The sequence below is a fragment of the Cornus florida genome, unplaced genomic scaffold, assembly GCF_030987335.1.
Source record: "Cornus florida cultivar Cherokee Brave unplaced genomic scaffold, ASM3098733v1 CherokeeBrave_3.0.0_Hap2_Chr11, whole genome shotgun sequence".
NCBI classification, from domain to species: domain Eukaryota; kingdom Viridiplantae; phylum Streptophyta; class Magnoliopsida; order Cornales; family Cornaceae; genus Cornus; species Cornus florida.
Window position 1 is genome coordinate 125,879,555 of NW_026775581.1, and position 24,498 is coordinate 125,904,052.

The following is a 24,498-nucleotide window of genomic DNA, read 5'->3' on the forward strand; positions in this document are numbered from 1 at the left end:
TGCAATATATTCATAAAAATTAAGAAATTACTTAAATTGTTTCAAAATTTTGTATTTAAGATTTTTATTTAAATAATTAATTAAAAAAATTAAAGGCAAACTTATGCAAATTTAATGGAGAATATTTCATCAAATTAGTATGAAATTTTTTTATAATTTATTTTAATAGGAAAAATATATCAAGTGTAATTCAATAAGAAAGGGTATTATGGTTATTTAGTGAAAAATAAGTAAGAAAATAGGGCATTTTGCAACTAAATGTTACAATTTAGGGGGTTTTATGCACAAAACATAATTCGCCGGGGGGGTAATTTTCAAATTTAGACATAATTGAGGTGTTTATTTTTTGCACTTTACCCTAATTTCTTCATGAAAGAAGTTATTTGAAGTTGGAAAAGGTGGAATCCAACGGCTAGTCGATTAGGAAGTTTTTATTGTGACAATGATGATCGTGATCGTGATCGTGATCGTGATCTTGATCAGGCTAGAAGAGAATAGAACATCGTAGGTCTGATCTCATGCGAATTGCCTCACGATTTCAGAAGGCGACGTCGTTTTTTGTAGATTCCAAGCTCTAGTTTGTCTTGTACTATCTAAAATCTTGATCTTGACAAAAATAAATCAATTCGATTCCAAATCTCCTTTCATCTACTAACCGCTCAACTTCTAAGCTTAAACCCCGCGAACGTCTTTTCCCTTTTGTTCAATTCCATTTTCGAACGTTCTTTAATCTGCATCTCAAGAAACTCTCAGTTCTTCGATGGCGAAATCTAAACCTTACACACAGTTTATTTCCTGGTAGGTTTAATCGCAAATTGAGCAATGTTCTTTAACGACTTGTTTCAACGGAGGCTGGCGTCTCTGCTGCGGCCATGGCTTCGACAAGAACCGGAGTTGGAATTCAAGCTAGGGTTTCTTCGTTCTCATGGAATCGCCAAGAACCTCAGCTTCGATCCTTCGGTGCTCAACCAGTTACTCGATGAGTCCACTCCTTTTTCTTTCAAAGACGTCAGAATCGAGCGCTTGAGCCTTCGAGTATCATACTGGTCAGTCCCTACTTTCGCAATCGAAGTTCACGGCGTCCATGTCACTCTATCAGTAGGGTACGTCAGTAGACTCGATGCTTTCTCTCTACAATTTATTTATTCTTGGTGACTTCTGATTTTTTATTTTTGGGTTTTTGTCTTCTTTTTGAAGAGAAGTGAACGAGGATAGAGGATTGAGACCGAGACCAAAACCAACTGATACGTTTTTGGAGGATATGAAAAAGGTTCTTGCTCAAATTGATCCACAGGTATTTGTTTTGACACTCTATCTTTGATTTAATCCTATAATTTTGCACACCCGCAAACCCCGATTACCCAAAATAACGTGAACGAACGTCAACCAGGCATTGGAAGTTTGATTATGAAATAATCTCCTAAATATTCAATTACACTAATATTCTTTCTGGAAATAATTAATTATCTCCTTTTACAAAAATCATTTATCACCCTTTATAAATTTACAAAAAAAATATTCATTACATCTAAAATTATTCAACCTCAATAAATTGCATATTTCAGTAAACTTCAAACATATCGATCCACCTTATGAACTTTCATTCAAAATGATTCTTCCAACTCCGTAACCTCAGAAGTAGTGAGAGGGGTGAGCTTGGAAAATATACTATCAGTATACAAAACAATACATAGATATATAGATGACATCCCTCCTACGAACCCCATGTGGTTGTTGCACTTCGCGTAATCAGGCACTTGGCCGTTCAGCTTTCATTCTCAGCTATAATTAGGCATCCGCCATCATGGATGCCGTCACCTACCCACATACCAATCCATGTTTTTCCATCGATTCATAATTCCAAAACTGTATATATCATCTAAATATATATATTTTTGTCAAATTGAGAGCTGGTAAAAACAATTTCATAAACAAATATTTTTCATATAAACAAGATGCTTTTGAAATCAAGGTCCAACATATATCGACGTATGAACGGTGAAGCATATATTTTGAAAATATATAGCAAACATGCATGAAATTGAGAGTGAAATACCTCAAATTGGCGTCCAGAAAGTGATAGCAAAATCCCATTTTTTTCCCTCTTCTTTTTTCTTCTTCTTATTTATTTATTTAATATTATTATTATTTTTTCTGTACTGACCATATGGGCATCTTTCTCTTTTTATTCACTGCATACATGCACCTACATGTTTTTTTTTTCCCTTCATATAATATTGTATTGCTTGGACGCATGGGACAATATCTATGGTTGGTCTTATTTGGGTTTGAGTGAGAATACAAGTCTAAATCAATGGGACACTTGTTCAAATTTTAAAGAAAGATAAAGAAGAAAAATCAATAGAGAGGCATATCACAATGTGGCTTTGGACTACAAACACCGATGCCTGCTTGACAGCCAATTGCCAAATAGTTGTGAAAAACATTTGTATAGTTAAGTTGATAATTATCTAGACAAAGTTGGAGGAGGAAAGAATAATTGCTCTCTTACTAACATAAAATGTTAACATTTGCAGAAGAAAAATAAAGGGAGAAGGGAATGTTACTGAATAACTGTCAGCTGCAATTACGGTTCTGTTTGGTTACAATTTAGATGATAAACTAGAATCAAATCGATCCTAAGGGTTCCCTAAAAATTGTAACTAAATCGAACCACCTAAATGAAGTCTAATTTAATCCATCTTTTGTAATTGAGATGAAATTTCCTCTACTACTTACTGAAGACTTGAGAGTGCAACTTCTAAAACCCCCTTTTAATATAGCAATAATCTAATATGCTAATAAAAATGATAATATATTTTATGAAGGTGTTCATGTGAATGAGGGTTAAGGCTTGAAAAAATATATATATATAACCTTGATTATTGTGGTGCGAGCCTATCATAGCAAATGTTATCAACCAACCAAATGAAAGCGATTATATATACGTGTGATATCACGGTTTGGTTTGGTTATGTGATCTCTGAGATTTGACATAATAAATTATAATGATTCAGTTAATTTTGGAACTGGAACAGAACTATTGGGCTATGGAACAGAACCAAACATAGTTCAGATTGAATTGACGGCTTGACAGATCCGTGTGCACCCCCAGTTGCAATAATGCTACATGCAAAATCATATTGTCCTGATATAAGTCCTTGAACCATGACTTTTTTGCCTGCAAAGGACTTCCATTGCAACAGATGGACACTTTATAAATGCAAAATGAGTCCAACTGTTCTGTTAGTTGGCCTAAACTTAGGTATATTTGCAAATCCATCAGGTATCGAACAATAGTTCAGAGTAATCTGGTTCATGTAATGATGACTCATATCTTTTATACATTAAGAAACTCACAAACAGCGTGCTATATTCTCTAGGTCTCTAATTTTCAACTTGCTTTGCATGCACTAACATAGATTTTGTTTGATCTGCAAAGCTCAACCATAATCACTGAATTTATTATGGATTTCAGGGTAGTGCTTTGCATGACATGGTGGAGAGGATTTCGGACATTGGTCCTTCGATTTCTTGGTCAACCTCTCTCCTCAATGTTATATTTAATCGTTGCCGATTGCAGATCCATGACATTCATCTCCAAGTGCTGTTTCCGATCCTAAATAGTTCCTTTGCATGTTTGTGGGAGATAAAGGAGGTTAATGCAGAATCTCAGTATATTGAGCATGGCTGTTTCCTTAGAGGGATCATAACTTCACTCTTTTTGCCTCTGAAAGAGAGCACTCTTAGTCTTGACATGAGAGGTTTCGAGATTGGATTGAAGAGTGAAGATCGCATCAGCTATGTCTTACCTTCGTTGGACCTATTCACTTATATCAAATTGAAAGATCTTCAGCTTATAGACTTCAATTTCAGCATACCAGAATTGAGATTTTTATTTTCTCCTTTAGACCTTCATATTATCTTAGCATTTGACAGACTCTCATCCAATAAATCCAAGTGTGCTAGAAGTGGTAGGCAACTGTGGAAAATAGCTTCAAGAAGAATTTGTTCTTTGATTTCAACTCCTAGATTATCATGGCATAAATTAGTTGATGATGTTTGTCTATGGTTACGTTATGTCCATGCTTACGAGAATCTACTTTTACTAGTTGGATATCCTACGGACAACACTATAAAAAGATCTGTTGTTATGATGTCCCAGGACAACATATTTTCAAGATCTCTTAAAAGCCAATGGAATTTGATTTCTGAATTTGAGAAGCTTCTTCCTGCTGAAGCTATTGCACAGGCACGGCGAATAACCCGTTATAGAGTAGCATTGGATGTTCAGCAGGCCAAAGATCATTCCAATGAATCACTAGTCAATAGTCACTTCCAGAAGATCCTTCCAAGGCTAGCACTTATTTGGAATATAATTTGCAGCATACTCAATGCAATTATACACTCCCTTTTTCTGCAAAAGTTTTCTACTGACCATCAAAATATGGGACGCTGTGGGGTTGTTTCAGAAGATTCCTGCCTACAGCGTCGCTTCAGTCTAAGCATGGGAAAATTTTCAATCATGGTTTTTCCAGTAAATGCAGCTCAGCCTCCTGCTGGTGGGAACCTAGCCTCAGATGTTGGGATATCATATTCAGAGTTACTTTCATTTTGTCTTTCAATTGATGCATTTTTCTTAACACACACAAAAAACATATGTGAACAGTGTTATTTCTTTACATGTGGGCACTTGAAGATTTTGTCATCTGTTGTTGAAGATGGTTCATATAATAATAAAAGTTATTTGAAAGAAGTCCGGAATAAGGAAGTTGATGATGCGAAGACTATTCTATGGGGTGAGCCTGCACAGATGTTTTGTCCTGCTGATACTAGAACTAGTTCTACCAATGACACTGAAGGGATTTCTATCCCGTTTTTGGAGAAACTTCTCAGTGAAATGTGTTTAAATTGGAAAAAGTCTTGCGCAGAATTTGAAAGGAGTAAGATGCAGTATATGGAAAATCCATGGATTCTCTGTGAGATTAAAAGCTTTTTGACAGATCATGGCCTCAACAATCTAAATAGTGGGGTTTGGAAATGCAGTTTGATAGTGGGAAAATTGAACTTTGTCTTGGATTTTTTATCCCTACTATCAACTGCTCTACTTCTTAGACAGATGCAACATACCATTTGCTGGGTTAATAGCTGCAGGAGGACAAAGGTTTTTTCACCCTCTCCAACAACATCTGAGGATTCACCAGTGATTGATTCAGATGGTCAGTGCGAATCATATACTACCCGAAATGAAGTGACAATGCTTAGAATGCTTCCAGTGAAACATGTTCAAATTGGTGTTTTCATTGCTGGTCCTTGCATCCAAATATCAATGAGAAAGGAATGGTTTCATGGTGGGAATGCAGATCTGAATCCTATAGTTGCACCAGACCTTGTATTTGACGTCCAAAACATTGAATTTGCTGTTTGGCCATCTTTGAAATCTGATTTTGGATCAAGTGGGTGTTCAGGGTTGGATGATGCGGGACCAGATTGCCTTGGGTCGATGGATCCTCGAATAATTGAAATCCCCAAATCTGATAATGAAATTTATTCATGTCATGGGCTGGTTTCACTCTGTATGTACCTAAAAGTAAATGGTTTAAATGCTTATTTTGGTGACTCATCAGAAAATCAACAGAACCAAATCATTGTTCTAAATCCTACAATCGTTCGGTTATCATCATTGAGGTAGGATTTTTAATCTTCTATTTTTGTTTAATTTTATTCATCTTTGAAACTTGGTACCTCAAGATGCAGGAAATTTATTAATCTTCCTGCTGCTTATTATGGTGACTCAAATTGCCTGAACCTTTTCCTGTCAATCTTTTATCCTGGAATTGGTATCTTCCTGATGCTTATATATATATCTTTCAGATGATAATGAAAAATTATCAAATATAAGAAAATTTTCTGATCTTTATTGTTACTTCAGCCCTTTGTTTCATAGGGATTTTAACTTCTTACTTTAATGGAAATCACCAATTGGAAGCAGGTAAGGCTGCACATTTGGGTTGGGGTGGCTCAAACTTAGCCAGCGTAATCGATTTTGTGGATTGGGCTGGGCCAGGGCCAGGGCCATTAAACCCTAAGTTGAGTTTAGACTTGGGTTCATAAACATGCTACCTCAGCTCAAAGAAAACCTGTCCAATTTGAGGCAGTAATAATTTCACATGTAATGCATTTTTTATTATGCCAATATGTGGAAGATTATACTTTTAATTAGAATATAATATAGTATATTACAGAGGAAAATTTTAATTTGGTTTGTCCCTTGTAGCAAAAGTGATATGAAATGCTAAAAAACTGCCAATTTATTGCTCTGTTTTTTATATCAGAACTTCAAGCTGGACCAAACTCGACGCAGACCTGTGGTTGGACCCGGTAGTTTGGGTTGAGTAATTGAAGGAATACCGAGGCACCTCACTATCATTTGTCCATTGCTCTATTTCTTACTCTCCTTGACTCATACTTCTGGCTGGAGTAGGCATCTTCAGCATCCCTTCCTTGCTTGGAACTTCTTGTAGGGGTTTTAGAGACTTTAACTAATAGTGGTTAACATCACATGTGGGTGACAAACCATTTTTCAAGTTATCTGAGCAACATTAGAGAAAACCTCTTTAGGCACTCTTATAGACTGGTCACTTCAGCATCCATTTTCTCCAATTTTGTTCCATTACAACAGCATATATAACCTTGGTTTCTTTGCTCTCACCTTCAAACTTTCTTCTTGCTAAGAGCTTCTTGTTTTGGCTTAGTTTCTTGACTTTATTTAGTTCTTCAATTTTTGTGTTGGTGGTGATTTCCTCCTTGTTACACATATAAGTTTTCTTTCACACAATAATATACGTCACAATGTAAGAGGCGCTTTCAACCAAATAATATGTGTGAAATTAGTGGGAACACTATCAATTTAAGTAGAACCTTCATATCGACCAGAAGTAGTAGATATTAAGCGACATTGATTTACTGGTATTGTGTGCAGCACGATGTTGTTGTGGGTGTGGTTTAGCATGAATTTGTAGGGGCTGGAACCACATTCATGCAATCTCCATCGTCAATGCCAGCTTACTCAACTCTTTGGTTCATGTCTTTAGTGCTTTAAAAATACTAAATCTCTTCCAAATATTCATCTTTAAACTTCAGGCAGTGAGTATGTGTTGGACCAGCATAGCAGGGGAACTATCCACGGCAGAATCTGCAATATTAGCATTGTGCTTCGTGCTATCTTTGCTTCCCTCTTTCCCGGCCTGGCCTTATTCAACTTAACTCTTCTTTTTTCTCCTTTTCGGGATTTAGGTTGGAAATTGATATGCCACATATACTATTTCTCTGCTCTTGAAGCAAGAATCCTTGACGTCATGCTTTCTTGAAGCGACCCTTTCCTTAAGCATCATTAGGAGGACTTAGCAGTTTGGTTTGCCATCATCGAAGGTATTGCTTAGCAGTTTGGTTTGGCATCATGAAGCCCTTTCATTGTGGTTTCACCGGCTTGAGAAGTAATTTTCTTGATGGTTGGCACCTATATTTTCTTGATGGTACTCCTTCATATCAAGGGCCTCTGGGGATGCATGCTTCACATTGTGATGGGTTGTGCAAGCAACTCTCTTCTTTATACAAAATCTCTGGTCAGATAGGGACCTAGTCAAAGTGTGACAAGGTTAAGGGCCTCTAGGGATGAATGTGTCACATTGTAATGCCTAATACAACTAGTTTTTTGTGTGGGCAAAGAGTTTGAGGGTCAGGTAGGAGACGTACCCAACCTTTGACGTCGTTCCATACAAAGTGATTGTTTTCAAGCTTGAACATGTATTTTCACACTAGCTAATCCAAGCTTTACCGTTGCAGAAGTAGTGGTACCGGCCCTCAAGCCAAAATGTGACTAGGATCTTTAATAATTTCTGTATGTCTTAACCTCATCAAACTTTGCATGTATTTCATCACTGTCGTATTTCCTCACTTGAAATTTAACAAGTTGTTTGCATAACTTGTCGTGTTAGTTGGGTTAAAAGAAGAAGTTTTGGGTTTTGACGTACACAAACTGAGATCCAAGAGCTATATTTATATACAAGAATAGGGTACAAAGAAAGGAAACCAAATCAAAGAAAAACAGGAAATATGCCAAAATTTACGTGATCTCATGATTATGGGGATCTTATCTACGTGATCCCATATAATAGGGATCTTACATAAAACACTCAATAAAAGGCTGAAAACAACTAATAAAAATAAAAATAATAGTAATACAGATATTTCAACACTCCCCTTCAAGCTGGAGTGAAGATATCAATCAAACCCAGCTTGGTAATTGAGGAATGAAACAAAGATGGACCAACGGATTTGGTGAACACATCTGCCGATTGATTAGAGGACCGAACAAAGCACGGCTTGATAATCCTCAAACGAACCTTCTCTTTGATAAAATGAATGTCCACCTCTATATGTTTAGTCCTTTCATGAAGAACAGAATCTGAAGCAAGCATAATGGCTGACTTATTATCACAAAACAAGTTTGAGGACTGTTTTTCACTTAGCCATAGTTTTTCTAAGAAAGATCGAAGCCAGAGAATCTTACAAGTACTCTGGGCCATGGCACGATACTCGGCCTCTGCTCAAGATCACGAAAGTACAAGTTGCTTCTTACTTTTCCAGGATATAAGATCTCCATAGAAAGTACAGAAGCCAGATGTGGAACATTTGCCAGTCTTGGACTCAGCATAGTCTGCATCACTGAAACAGGATAACCCAACCTGCCTACTAGAATAATAGAATAATCCAAGTCCAGGACAGGACTTACGATATCGAAGAATATGATATACCGCATCCATATGGGTTGTACGAGGAGCATGCATAAACTGACTCACAACACTAACAACAAAAGCCAAATTAGAACGGGTGTTGGTTAATGTGTTAAAATTTATACCACTCGCAATAGTACAAATCCTTTGCAGGATAAGGCTACTTAGAGTGTGTTGAACCTCAGGGACTATGGCGGTTTATCAAGTTTTCAATTAATACTGTTTTAATTTAGGAAAAGGATTTGTTTGTTGTGTGTTGTGATTCAATAACATAAACAAAATTAAACTAATTGAAAGATTGAGATCAGAGAGAGAGAGAATCTTAGGGATTGACTTCACCACGAACCTCATACTATGGTCAACTGTTCAACCTTAGGATTTCAACACTTATGTATAACTCGGAATTAAACTCAATAACATTCGTTTAATTCAATTTAAAGAAAAATGATTCATGAATTTCAGTTAATAATAACCTATCTTCGGTTGGCACGAATTATCTACCTACCTACTTCTAACTAATGTTGTAGTATAACTCGTCTTCCCTAAGCATAGACTATGAAAACATTTATTCACAAAAAACATTTGAACACCATTGCATGATCTCTATTCTTATTGTCCGAAAAGCCCTTAGCCGCCAATCTCACACAAGAAGAATAGGTTGAATATGGTTTTAGAAGAATCAAATCTAAGATAAGGTATTAATTTCTCAAAAATCAATTTATTTCATTAAAATCCCAATTGCTTAGAACATCTAAGTCAATTGCTCAAAATCATGCAATCACAATACATAAACAGTTGAAATCCCAAAGTATAGAACAATCAAACTATAGCAATCAGATTCAGGTTACATCAATGCCCTAAGAGAGGATTTAGCTACTCATGACGATGGAAGATATCATCTGTGTTGTCGTAGGCTTCATCATCATGAACTGCACTTCTCTTCTGAGGATCTTCACCTTCTGTGCTTCAGGAAAACTTCAGAAACCCTAAAAGCCGCCACTAGATCTAAAGAATAAAACTAGAAAGAAGAAGAGTGAACAAGAGAGCTTTTCTGTGGCCTTGTGCATCCTTTTATAGAAGCAACTGACTTTTATCAATGGCTCGACGGGCTTTAGGCCTTCTGGGGTCATCTGGGCCTGTCTGGGACTTATTAGGACTTAATTAGAATTAATCCCGCAATTAAAAAGTCTGACTGAAGAGGAAAGGCTCGAGCAGAAAAGCTTCTGCTCGAGCTTTTTGGCTTGTGCTCAAGCCTTTTAGATTGTGCTCGAGTAGGAATTCTATACTTAGCCATTTTTCTTCACTTTATTTCTGAAGCGTCTTTTTCATCAACACTTAGAATATTTTGGGACTTCTTCTTCAGGGGGCTCGAACACCTTGGCTTGGGTGCTCGAGCCTTTTGGATGGTGCTTGAGCATTTTGCATTCTACTCGAGCTCTGGCAATTTGGAACTTCCGAAGCGTCTTTTCATCTTCCGAGAGGATTTATGCTAGAGCCCTTTTGCGAAGGATTGAGCAACTTGGACTTCTGCTCGAGCAGGAAAATCTCTGCTCGAGCTTTTTTGCCTTGGTTGCTTTTCTTGCTTCAGTGAACCTTATGCTCGAGCTAGGAACTTTGTGCTTGAGCTTTTGCACTTGAACTTCTCCAAAATCACCATTTTAATTCCAAGCTTGCTTTAGATGATCGGGGACAACTCTGTAAGCCTCGATATCAATATTTAAGTCTCCAGCATCCCGATTTTATCATTTTATTCGGGAAAGTACTTACAAAAGCAAATAAACTAAAATCAATCTAAAACTGGATAAAAGTATCACTTAAGGTCTTAACATACGCACGTGTAGGGGCTCGAATATGCAATATTCAGCGCTCATCATTGGTAAGATAAATTAATCTTCCTACCAAGCGCTGATACTGCGAGGGATTAGAAAGGAGATCTCTAGACTCAGCCGAGATCTTCATATACGGATCCATAGGAGTGGAAGTAGGTTTACACCCAAGCATACCCATGTCTCGAAGAAGATCCAAGACATACTTCCTTTGTGATAAAGAGATACCCTGCTTAGATCTAGCAACCTCAAGTCCCAAGAAATGTCTGAGCTGCCCAAGGTATTTCACAATAAAAGCTTTAGCCAAGTGAAGCTTTACTTGAGCAATCCTAGGGATGTCATTGCTAGTAATGATGATATCATCAACATAGACAAGAAGAATGATACATCGACCAGTGGAGGAATGGTGGATAAAACATGTATGTTCAGAATGGCATCTAACAAACTCCATGGATAGAATTACATCACTGAAGTGGCTGAACCAAGCTTTGGGAGATTGTTTTAACCCATACTAAGATTTCCGCAATCGACAAACCTTTCCAGCATACTCCCCCTCAACACGAAAACTGGGTGGAGGATCCATATAAATAGTTTCAAGAAGGTCACCGTTAAGGAAAGCATTCTTTACATCAAGTTGGTAAAGAGGCCAATTGTAAGAGGCAACCAGGGAGACAAGCAAACGAATTGAGGTCAATTTAGCCACTGGAGCGAAGGTATCATTAAAGTCTTTACCAGGAATCTGAGTAAACCTTTTGGCCATCAAACGGGTCTTATATCGATCAATAGAGCCATCGGCCAGATATTTAACACTGAATACCCATTTGTAACAAATAGTCTTTTCACCAGGAGGGAGAGATACAAGCTCATATGTTTCTTTTTGCTGCAGAGCATCCATTTCTACCATCATAGCAGTCATCCAATTGGGATTACGGAGAGCCTCAGAGACATTTCTAGGAATGGAAATGGAATCAAGTTTACCTAGAAAGGCTCGATAAGACCCTGAAAGACCATCATAAGAGATATACTGTGAAATAGGATGATCATTACTACAAGCGAATCTAAATCGAGCAGGGGGTTTGCGGTCTCGAGTGGGATACCAAGACTTAGGAACAGGGTCAGGGAAATGTAAAGGAGAGAGAGGAGATTTACCTGAACTTGTATCTGAGGAGGATGAAGGCAGTGGAGGCGGAGCACGAGGGTGGCGAGAATAGACCTGCAAAGGGAGTCAGGAAACCACAAGAGAAAACTCTTCTTGAAAAATAGGAAGAGGATGAGCAAGAGGAGAAACCTCTTGATTGGGAGTAGAAGTTTCTTGCAAGATAGTGTTAGAACCATAAAAAAGGGTATGCTGATGAAAGGTTACATCAAGAGGGTGATACATGTGTTTGTGTACAGGATCATAACATTGGTAACCTTTTGACATTGAAGAGTATCCTAAAAAGATACATTTAATGGCCTTGTCATCAAGTTTAGTACGAGAAGGGCTACGATTATGAACAAAACATGTACATCCAACCACTCGAGGCATAATAGAAAAAAGAGTAATATCAGGCTGAAGCACTTGTAAGAGGGCCTTACTATGTAATACTCTACTAGGGGTACGATTAATGAGAAAAGTAGCTGTAAGAACCGCTATGTGCCAGTATGACTTTGGCACATTCATACCACTTAAAAGACATCGAACAACTTACATTAGTTGGCGGTTTTTATGCTCTACCACACCATTCTGTTCAGGGGTATATAGACAAGTAAGTTAATGAAGAATACCCTGTTGGTTAAGTTGAGACCAAAACTCATTGGAAATATATTCACGACCATTGTCGGACCTAATATTCCTAACAACAGTTTTATATTGAGTTTTGATCATTAGGAGGAATTGAGTGAACAAGGGAAAAACTTCAGATTTCTTTTTAAGTAAATATATCCATGTGCAGCGGGAATAATCATCAATGAATGTGACATAATAACGATGCCCCGAAAAAGCAGTAACAGGAAAATGACCCCACACATCAGAATGTATTACTAGGTGCACGATGCATATGAGAAATATAACTAGTTCTAGTATGTTTAGGAAGCTCACAAATCTTACATTGAAACTTCTTATCCTTACAAGCCGTTATTAATGAAGGAAAAAACAGACATAAATATTGAAAGTTTACATGCCCAAGGCAAGCATGCCATAAATTTAAAGTCTGAAAAGAAAAATCATAAGATCTAGAAACTGGAAGAACAGAGGCTTGAAGGCTTGAAGCAATTGGATGAGGTGTCGGTGGAGGATCCCTAAAGTAGTAGAGGCCATTGTGCTCGTATCCCTTGCTAAAAATCCTCTTCGAACACAGGTCCTGTAAAACACAGTAATGAGGAAAGAAAATCACTACATAGTTTAGTGATTTGGCAAGTTTGCTAATAGATAGAAGATTAAATACAAAGTTAGGAACATGAAGAAAAGATGGCAAAATAATATCAGGGGATAGATGAGCATCTCCTTTACTACGAATAATGGGAGTAGAAAATAATGACAACTCACTAGTTATGTGATCATTGGCTCCGGAATCCAGAACCCAAGTAGGTTTTCCCGCTTTAACATGAAAAACAGAAGGAGTACCTGTAGCTATAGTAGCCGTGGGAATAGAATAGCCATCCCTGGTAGATAAAGCTCCAAACTGCTCCTGAAACTGACTAATCTGGGACTGTAAGTGATTGAAGTCCTAAAAAGATGGTCTGGGAAGGAGTTGAAGGAGGAGGGACAACAATCTATGGAGTAGTATACCCACCAATAGTATCCGCTATTGCGGCATTGCGGTCACGGCCAGAAGGACGATTACGAGAAAATTTCTGCTTTAGTTCGGGATGAAGCTTAAAGCAACGATCCTTTATATGACCCGTGGCTCCACAATGTTGACAAATAACCTTTCCCTCTGAAAGTTTAGAATTAGCAGCAAGAGCCATCTGATCAACTGGAGACTCTGGTAAAGCTACTGGCTGAGAGATCTGACATCTATGCTCCTCATGGTCAATAGTAGCGAAGGCATCATATAAATTAGGCATAGGAAAGGTGTTTATGATCTGAGTTCTAAGAGCATCATACTCAGATCGTAAACCCATAAAAAACTGGTAAGTATGCTAGCGGTCCAGTCTCTTGACCAAAAGAGTTGCAGCTTCTTCAGAGAAATCGAAGAGAGGTTCATACTATGCTAATTCTTCCCACCTAGACTGGAGGTACCTAAAATACTCTGATACTGACAGCTTGGGTGTCTCCTGAGATGCATGAGCAATCTCCTTATAGAGTTCAAAGATACGTGCGTCATTGCTGGAATGGGCATACATCTTGTTAAGGGCTTGCCACAGACGAAAAACGGAAGTGTGAAACATGAACACATTATAGATACGTTCCTTCATTGAGTTGAAGATCCAACCCAGAATGGTGCACCTATCCATGTCCCATGCAATATATTTAGTATCCATCTTTTCCGGTTCCTTGACTAGACCCAAAAGCCAATCAGTTTTCCCTTTCCCTCTAATATAGAGTTGAAAAGAACAGGACCAAGATATATTTATTTTGAGGGAGAACTGGTGGTAGGGATGCGGTAGGAGTCTTCTACTCCGACCAGTCTCTGGAGTCATAAACTCCGGTGAAATCTTCTGCTACTTTTCTTCGGTTTCGTTTTGATTGAGTGGTTTGTTGTTTCTGGATTGTTCTTGTCTGTGTTCATTTCATCTTTGTCATGCACTCGTTCTTGGAGGTTGCCAGACTGCCCTGATTGTTTGAAGGTGGTGTTGCGAGATCTGCAAATCCGTATAGGGGACCATCGATTTTTTTGGATGATGACTCGGTTGGAAGGAGAAAAGAAGACCTTAGGTCGTGTTTGGTAGGTAAATTTGATAAGGAAGTGGGTGACGGGGCTCAGATTGCGGCGTGGGCTTCGAGAGCTTGGAAGATCTCCTCCGGTGTGTCGGTCTTGTCGTTGCCGGACTCGCTTCTTTTGTTTCGGCTTCCCTCTGTGGCAGAAGCAACTTGTGTCCTTAAAGAGGGTCGATGAGACTGGGGGAAGGCAACTCTTCGTGTGGATGCTTGGAGCTTCAGGGTGGGGTGTTCGGAGGTCTTGAAAGAGAAGGGGTTGAAGAAGGTGACGATTTATGGTCTTCCCCTTCACCTGTGGAGCCATGCTTTGTTTGTGACGGTAGGCGATTTATGCGGCGCCCAACGGGTTTATTTGGGTGGATGCCGATGAGGCCATTGATGCAGAAAGAGTTCCTATTACAGTGTTTGATGGAAGGGTTTGTCCACCTTTTGTTTTCATTCATGACGATCGGTACTGTTATAAGGTGGCAGTTTGGGAGGAGAAGCACCCCAAGCTTGTTTCGACAACGGATAGCTTGGAAGGAGGTGATGGTTCGCATCTGCTAAAGGAAAAAGAATGGTTGAGGTGGGAATCCATGGGGAAGAAGGGGATGGCAGAGTTCCAGAGATGGAAGATTTGGAGAGATGCGTTGTGGATCCGTAATAAGGAATGTTTTAGAAGGCTTTTTGTTCAGAAACGTAGGGATGGGTTGTCGTCTGGGTTGAACCGTCGCCGGCAAAGTCTCCGGCAGATGCAGTGGAATGGAGGCTCCACTGAGATTGGTCGTCGGCTACTTTTGCAGCGGTGGGATCAGAAAGGGTTTCGTGGTTGTGTTCAAGCACAGCAAGCGCGTGGGAGTGGGAGGGGGAGGAATGTTGTCCAACCACGTGGTTGGCTCCCAGGCGTTGCCCGTTCACAGTGGAAAACAGCTGTATCCATGAAGTTTTCAAATTCTGCTAAGTTTGATTCTTCACTTTCTTGGGCTGGTAAGAATCCGAAGCCCACATGCGATGATGGGCCTAACATTGGGCCGGGGAATGGGGCTTTAGTTGCTTATGAGGGTTGCACTTCTTCTGGTGGGTCTGTTGAGAGGCATCCGGTTATTGGAAGGCCCGTTAGCGGTTTGAGGATGGATTGAGGGCTGGTTGCCCATTCTTTTAAAGATGGGTTGGATGGTGGGCCGGTTGCCCATTCTCTTAATGATGGTTCGGCTTGTGGGCTTGCTGGGTTGAAAAGTGGGCCGGTTAGTGGGTCTTCTTGCTCTGGGCCTACTTTGAAGAACAGATTTGGGCCATTGACTTCCTCTTCTGTCGGCAGAGACTTGCATTTTTCTGGAAGAGTCAAGGAAGATCGGCGATCAAGGGATCTGGTGCAGCGAAGACTTCCGCCCAAGAAAAAGATCTTTCTTCCTGCTCTCTGCAAACGTTGGACACGGAAGGATAAGCAGAAATGGGTGGCGTCCGTGTAGTCGGATTTTGATCCGGGTAAGTCCACTGTCGTTTCCGGGGCGCCTCTTCCTTGCTTCTTCTCTCCCTTTGCTTCTTCTCCTTCTCAGGGGGGGTCGAGAAAGTCCTTTGGGTTGGTGAAGGGTGGGGCTGACACTAGGGCTGACACTGTCTCTACCTCGGCTCCGGTAGTAGAGAGGGAGTCGGAGTTGGAGGGCTTTCATGATGGGGGTTCTGTTAATAAGGTGGGTTTCTCTCGGCTATGTGAGAATAATTGTAAGGGGGTGACGGTTTGTGTGGGACATGATGTTAAGGTGAGCATTGATGATGATACGGCTAATGTGTTGTTGAATGAGATTCGGGAATCGGGCTTGATTCCATGGGAAGATTTAGAGCAGGCAGCGAATTTGGCAGTCCTGTTGGCAGCTGTTCCTTCGGAGGGGGAGTGGGTGAATGGCCAGAATGATGTCGATTCAGGGCATGACTTTGAGGAGGAGTGGGTGAGGGAGAATGGTATGGATGTGGGTTCTATGTTGGGTGTGTCATTCGAGGGCAGGGAGGCTGAGGCGAGGAGTTTGTTCACTGATGTTCTTGATTCTCATCTCAGGGAAAGGGAAGGTGGTAGGGAAGGGGTGTAGGAGGAGGTGGAGGAGTTAGTGATGCAGGGATCCAATGATTTTATCACGTATGAAAGGAGGAATGGGGGATCCAGGGAGAGGGTTGGTGGAAGGAAGGGTGGGTTTGCTTCTTCAGCTGTTTCCCAATGAAGCTACGTATCATCTCATGGAATGTTCGGGGTCCAGTTAGAAGAAAAATGGCGAAGTCGGTGATTCATAAAGGGGGAGGTCATGTGGTTTGTTTACAGGAAACTAAGCTTGCATCGATGTCAGATAGGATGGTGCGAAGCCTATAGGGAGGGAGATTTGTGGAATGGATGTCTTTGGATGCTGTTGGGTGTTCGGGGGGCATTCTGATCATGTGGGATAACAGATGGGTGTCTCTGGTGGACTCTCAGGTGGGAGTTTCTCTGTTTCTTGTGTTCTCTCTCTACTGGAGGATGGTTCTCATTGGGTTTTCATCGGTGTTTATGGTCCTACGGAGGATAGTGAGCGCCATTTGCTTTGGGAGGAGTTGGGGGGGGGGGGGGTTAGAGGTCGTTGGGTTCTACCGTGGTGTGTTAGAAGGGATTTCAATGTTCGTTCTCCGTTCGAGGGATCTACGGGGGGAAGGTGGATTTTTGACATGGAGTCCTTTTCGGAGTTTATTGATGTGTTTGGGTTGGTGGATTTGCCTTTGGTTGGAGGGCCGTTTACTTAGTCTAGTGGCAGATCTCCTCCTACCCTTTCTCGCCTTGATAGATTCCTTGTGTCGGGGGAGTGGGAGGAGAGATTTTATGATGTTGTTCAGGCTACGTTGGCTCGTCCTATCTCAGATCATGTTCCGTTGATGTTGGATTGTGGTGGATTGCGTAGCAGATGTTCTCCGTTCAGATTCGAAAATATGTGGCTTCGGGCTGAGGGTTTTTTTGGAGAGGGTTCGCCTTTGGTGGGAGGGATTCGTGGTGGTTGGCACCCCAAGTCATGTGCTCGCAGGCAGTTTTCGTCTTTTAAAAGGGAATCTTAAGATTTGGAACAAAGAGGTTTTCGGGAATCTGGAATGGAGGAAAAATCGGGTTCTTGCTGAAATTGCTGGTATTGACCAGATGGAAGGCCAAGGGGATCTGGTGGACTCTCTGAAGGTTAGAAGGGCGGAGTGTTAGGCTGATTTTGCTGAGATTGCTATTATGGAGGAGATCTCGTGGAGACAGAAATCTAGAGCTTTGTGGCTCAAGGAGGGGGACAGAAACACAATTTTTTTTCACAGATTGGCCAATGCTCATAGAAGAGGCAATCATATTGGGAGAATTCGGGTGGAAGCAGTGATTCTTTGCAAGGAAGATGAGATTTGCAAGGGATTTACTGAATTCTTTAAGAAGTTATTCACAGAGTGTGTTGGGTGGAGACCTTTGCTTGAGGGGTTGCAGTTTGCCACTATTTTTGGAGAGGAGTGTTTGGGTTTGGAGGGTCCCTTTTATGAGGAGGAAGTCCTGATTGCTTTGAAGAGTTGTAACGGGGATAAAGCCCCAGGTCCAGATGGGTTTACCATGAGATTCCTTTTGGAATGTTGGCAAGTGGTTAGAGGTGATGGGCTTTTTTCATGCTTTCCATGTTCAAGGGTCTTTTGAAAAGAGCTTAAATGCCACGTTCATTGCTCTCATTCCGGGGGGGGGGGGGGGGGCTTGGGTTTGGTAGTTAGGGATTTTTGCCCTATCAGTTTTGTGGGGCGTTTCTACAAGTTGTCGGCGAAGGTTCTTGCTTCTCGACTGAGGAAAGTATTGGATGGCATTATTTCGGATTCTCAGAATGCTTTTGTGGGAGGCCGCCAGATTTTGGATTCAGTCCTTATTGCTAGTGAGTGTGTGGATTCCAGGTTGCGTAGTGGGGTCTCGGTGGTTTTGTGTAAGCTTGACATAGAGAAGGCTTATGACCATGTGAGTTGGAGTTTCCTTCTTTACCTTATGGAGAGGATGGGGTTTGGTGATAGGTGGAGGCGATGGATTTTCTTTTGCATTTCCAGTGCTTGTTTTTCGATTCTTGTGAATGGAGCTCCTTCCGGTTTTTTTCTCTAGCTCGAGAGGCTTAAGATAGGGGGATCCGCTCTCTCCCTTCCTGTTTTTGTTTGTGATGGAAGCCCTTAGCAGATTGTTGACAAGGGCGATTGAGTTGGGCTTTTTGAGAGGCTCTTCTGGGTAGGAAGGGATGTTGACTCCCAGTTGGAGATTTCTCATTTGATGTTTGCTGATGACACTTTGATTCTTTGTGATGCGAATGTGTCCCAGTTTAGATATTTGAGATGCGTTTTGATTTGGTTCCAAGTTGTTTCTGGTCTGAGGGTGAATGTTGGTAATAGTGTTTTAGTGCCGGTGGGGGAGGTCCCTGAGTTAGAAATTTTTGCTGCCATTCTTGGTTGTCGCACGGGCTCTTTCCCATCTCTTACCTTGGGTTGTTGGCAGCTCCTTCGAGGTGTGTGGGGGTTTGGGACCTAGTGGTGGATAGGTTTGAGAGGAGATTGGCGGGGTGGAAGAAGCAGTATCTCTCCAAGGGAGGCCGGGTCACTTTGATCAAGAGCACCTTGTCATGCCTTCCCACTTATTTTATCTCTCCTTTTCAGATTCCCTCTTCTGTTGCGGAGAGGATTGAGAGATTGTAGCGGAATTTTCTTTTTTTAGGGTGGGGGGGGGGGGGGAGGGAGAGTTTAAGTTTCATCTTGTTCATTGGGAGCAGGTTTGTAAGCCAATTCGATTTGGAGGTTTTGGTCTTTGTAGACTGATGCCTTTCAATAAGGCCCTCCTTGGGAAATGGTTATGGAGGTTTGGTGTGGAGAGGCACTGGCTTTGGAGGCGGGTCGTGGCGAGCCGGTTTGGGGAGTTAAGAGGTGGTTGGAGCTCTTTGGAAGTGAGGGGGGGTCTCGGGGGGTGGGGGTTTGGAATTTTATTCAGAAGGGGTGGGATCTCTTCTCCAAACATGTTCGTTTTCGACTCAGAGATGGGAGGAGGATTAGTTTTTGGGAGGATGTTTGGTGTGGGGATGTTCCTCTGGCTCGTGCTTTTCCTCAGCTTTACAGAATTGCTTCAGATAGGTAGGCCTTGGTGGTTAACTGTTATCACCTTGATAGTGGAAGACTAGGATGTTCGATTTAGGCGATTGTTTCAGGATTGGGAGATTGAGGAGGCCATTCGTTCCTTGGAGTTACTGTATCGCCAGAAGATTGTGGTTGAGGAGTCTGATTGTTGGACTCGGACTGCCAACTCTCAGGGGTGGTTGGAGGTGAGATCTTTCTTTAGGTGTCTCTCAGATGATCCTAGAGTTTGCTTTCCTTAGAAGTCTGTTTGGCGCTCTAAGGCTCCTTTCAAGGTGGCTTTCTTTGCGTGGACCTCTGTTCTGGGAAGGATCTTAACCCAGGATAACTTGAGAAGGAGGAACCAGGTGGTGGTCAATCAATGTTATACGTGTCTTTGAGATGAGGAAACAGTGGATCACCTTCTTATTCATTGTACCATGGCTCGTGATTGCTGGGACTTAATGATTGGGCTGTTTGGGATGCTATGGGTTATGCCAGGAACCGTTAGAGGGTTTCTTGAGGCTTGGATAGGTTGCCAAGTGGGGGCCATATTCGGGATGCTTGGAGGTCTACTCCTCTCTGTGTGTGGTGGTGCTTATGGCTTGAGAGGAATAGAAGATATTTTGAGGGAAAGGAGATGTCGATTTCTTTGCTTAATTTTTCTATTCTTTCTATTTTTTTTTGTTGGGTTTAAGGGAGAGATCATAGATCTTTAGAGGAGATTGTCGATTTTCTGGCCTCTTTGCAGGCTTAGTGGCCCTTTGTGGGTTTTTGTATTCCTTTTGGGTTCTGCTCCCCTTCTAAGCGCTTTTATATGATTTTACTTATCAGAAAAAAAAAAAGAGAACGGGACCAAGATATGTAGTTGCGCCCATTCAAGAGCACACTAGTAACCCGCTGTGCCGAAGATAAAGTATGCTGGATCAAGGATAAAGTGTCCTTTTGGCTATTAGAATCAGTCATAGTACCAAAATAAGGCTGGTTCACACGTCAAAGCAGGAGGAAAGAGAAAAAAAAAACAAGGCCGGAAAAATCGGCGCTTTCCTCCAAATATGTTGCCGAATAAACACTAGCAGCCCACAAAGGAAAAAAACATCAGAAGGACCCTTGGGTCATAAAAAAAACTAAGGGAATTCTCCTAAAAAAGGAGTAAAAAACAGAGGGTTACTTGAGGGGTTTGGCGCAAGGGTTGGGAGGAGATGGAGGTGCGCCGGTGGCGAGGGAAAATGGAGAGAGGGAGAGAGAAGGTGATGGCGTTGGGGAGGCGAAGGTTTTTGTTTTGCTCTGATACCAAAAAGAAGAATTTTTGGGTTTTGGCGTACACAAACCGAGAGTCAAGAGCTATATTTATATACAAGAATAGGGTACAAAGAAAGGAAACCAAATCAAAGAAAAACACGAAATATGCCAAAATCTACGTGGTCCCATTATTATGGGGATCTTATCTACGTGATCCCATGATAAATAGGGTTCTTACATAAAACACCTAATAAAAGACTTAAAACAGCTAATAAAAAAAAAATAATAATAATACAGATATTTCAATAGGGTTATATATATTTGCTTTTTTGTTTTTTTTCCTAGTTGGTACTCACACACACATGCCTCCATTGAGGTTCGAACCCCTTACCTCCTTTGGGAAGTAGGGGCCTGGTACCGCTACGCCACTGGCCCGTTGGTTATATTTGTTTCTTCTCTTGCCGTGTAGCTGTTGGGCTTTTCCAATCTTCTTGTATCACATTTTTGCAAGGCTCACCAGCTTCTTCTTAACCAAACTTGCCTCCTGTAACATATTTGATCAATAAAGACACTCATTCACAGACAATGAAATGACAAAGGCTGTTGATGCACTGTCAAAGTCCAACATGTCAACCTTCACCTTCTTTTAGGATTATCGATGTTCCAGTTCATGAGTCAATTCCAACCCAATTGAGATTCAATGATATTACCAAATAATATCAGATAGTTTAAATACAAAGTGGAATTGAAAGATCCTATTATAATCAATTTGAACCCAGTTTTAAGTACATCGAACTTGGATCTCGGTGTTAGCATCAGATTCTGATTTGAGTCTAGCCAAATCCGCACTGAACTAATCCATTAATGGTCCCGTTCTGATAACTTCCATAGTGTCACGATGCTTGTAGTAGTCTCTCCCAAGCAAAATCCATTGATCCTATCTCAGTCTAAGAAGGGGTCTGGTAGTTTGGTGGCCTATCAACCCCAGAATGGGTGGCTGGTGCACTTGGTGTCCATCTTGCTCAGTATCTTTTCATCATCTGTACTGTCTCCTGGGACTTTCTTCCATTGTTGGCTCCCGTGTTACTGAAGATTGATAAATCTACAATCTTATCATAGGTCTTCTAAACGGGTGTTTGGACTATGGAATTGATCCACCAATTGTAGTAGTAACTCTTCTCTGATAATCAGTTAATTTCCCTTGTATTGTTATCTTTGTGTGAATAAAAAATGACGTTATCCTGTCTCTGTGATACCAAATCTGATGTAGGATCTTTACTCGAGCATAAAAAAATTGAAATAACGAATGGGGAGCCTGAGATAATTGTTTGTTGGTTGAAGAAGAAGAAGAGAGATTAAAATAGATAGGAGAGAAAAGACTAGGCAATCACACCCAGTTTCTTAGGCACTTGCACCTAAGGAGAGATACACTGTACATCACAAGTAATAAACCTAAAATGATTTTATTAATCCATTTTAATCCAACACACATAAGTAGGTCCTTACTGGAAAAAGAACATACATAAGTAAGCCCACAATCAAAAGCCTCTTTGGCAGTGACTCTACAATTAAAGAGCAATATTATCAAAGTACCCCTAATTTGGAAAACTTAAAAAAAGAAATGAAAAAAACCCCATAAAACAACAATAGAACTTAAAAGAAAAAAAACACTTAATCCCCTAGAAAATAGCAATTTAATTGAATATGGTTTTCCTCTTCTCTTATAGTTTTTATTTATTCATTTATAAATGTTTCCAGCACATCATTTGCATCACAACCTCTGAAGCATACGTGTTTTAACCCGATGAAGAACCTCATCGGACTCTTAAGCTGCTCGGTTGGTTTTAAATTTTGTTGATTTTCTTCATCTGTGTTGATGTTTTGGTTGGTTTTAAATTTTGTTGGTTTTAAATTTATTATTCATAATGTTCATATTTGAAATTTCATATATTTCCTGGATTGTCTCTGTAAAATATTGAACTTAAGTTCTTTGCTGTGAATATTTATTTTTTATGTTATTTGTTTGCAGAAGTTGTGTATGTAAATCATGTAATTTTCTTGTTCAAAAAACTATTCAAATTGTGGTTGTCTTATTGCCTAAAGTAGGAATATAAATCCTCCATGCTCTAAGCTCTCTAACTTCCTATTTCCTTTTACAAGCTTGTCTCTTGTAGAAAATGATCTAACTATAAATTTAAGCACTTTTCTCAGTAAGAAAATGGACGTTGATTCTTTTTCTTTATTAATTTCTCTTACATTTAATCCTTATATTTCTTTGGAATTCATGTTCAGGCATGACATTTTTGTTTCTATAATGTTGTTTTATGCTTAAAAATACTGAAATATAACTTCTATACAGCTGTCGAACAAGTACCATGTAAGCCCTCAAAAGATGAGACTTTTGTTTGTGATTGTGAACTCTTTGTTTGTGGTGCAAATCTTGTAATTGTTATATTTGAAAAAAATGCTGGCTGAACTTTTACTTGATTCTGTTTTCTTTTGAGAAATTCTCTCCCCCCCAACTCTCTACAAACACATGCTCACACACAGGCGCCAAGTGCCATATTTCCTGATTGTGAAGGTACTTTATAAATGTGGCAGGCAGGATCTTTATTCATTTAGTACAGCAGTCGTTGCTTTCTCAGCAGCTTTGCAAGGGATGGCTACTGGACTCACTTTTTTATTGTATATGGATGAGTTGTTTGTTTTGGTTAAGGTCAGATTCTGTTGTTTCTGTTATCTTTCCATTTCTGCATCCGGTTGTTATTATTGTCTAAATAGTTTAAGGCATTTTATCTTCTTTTTTTTCCCTAGTTGGTACTCACACACCCCCCTCCAAGGAATTGTTTGCACCTAACAAGAATCAATCCTGAGACCTGATGCTTCATGAGGCATTAGGGCCCAAGTCTTTTCCAACTAGGCCAACCCCTTGGGGTTTTAATGCATTTTATCTTGTTTAATTTCTTTTAGTTTTTACTTTTTTTCATATTGAATGCCTGGAGGTCACTTCTCCCTAATGTCTTTTGGGGCTACACTATTACATCTGTTGTAGTTTTTGTTACATCTTGAGCACATTCTTGGTTAATTGTTCGGTAATAAAACCTTCTGTATTGTTCGCTTCCACCCTTGGGTAATATATGGTGGTTCAAAGTACTGAATCAGCATCCATGTCTGTCCTACTTCTTTATATAGCTAAAATGACTTTGACTCTTGGAGAAATGTTTCCCCTCTTACCGGTAGTTTTCTGCCTTAGGATATTCTATTGCCCTAACTTGAAGATCCTGTGACTTTTCATATTGGATGAATATATCTGGTCTAACAGTTTAAAATTCCTGGCTTACCACTAATGGGTAGTGAACAGTGTCTCGAATGAACAATTATATCATTTGTAGGCAAGATTCTAAACATCACTTTGTGTTAAACCTCCTGCATGTAAGTGGCATTAATACGTGGGTGGTTGAAACTAGAACAAGAATTGGGTTTAAACAAGGTCTCAAATTCCAGTGCTGTATTAAACTTTTTCTGATCTAAAAGTATAATAATTTTAATAGTCTCAAATGCACACATGAATTTCTAGTGTTTGATTCCATGACTCATTACAGTGGCATGCCCCTTCATCCTCTTTTAATTCACCTTACTCAACGATCATTTGGAAATTTACTTGTAGTTATTTGTTGTAGTTTATTAAGGC

At 40.2% G+C, this 24,498-nt stretch overlaps 1 protein-coding gene across 1 annotated transcript in view; it reads left to right on the plus strand.

Annotated features, from left to right (window-relative positions):
- The first annotated feature begins 623 nt into the window (after positions 1 to 623).
- Positions 624 to 24,498, plus strand: part of LOC132280907 (uncharacterized) — a 73,158-nt gene continuing 49,283 nt past the window's right edge. The window contains exons 1-4 of the mRNA XM_059782662.1: positions 624 to 1,103; positions 1,198 to 1,294; positions 3,479 to 5,688; positions 23,409 to 23,523. Of these exons, the coding sequence (XP_059638645.1) occupies positions 823 to 1,103; positions 1,198 to 1,294; positions 3,479 to 5,688; positions 23,409 to 23,523 (2,703 nt within the window). The 5' untranslated portion in view covers positions 624 to 822. The remainder of the gene's footprint in view (positions 1,104 to 1,197; positions 1,295 to 3,478; positions 5,689 to 23,408; positions 23,524 to 24,498) is intronic.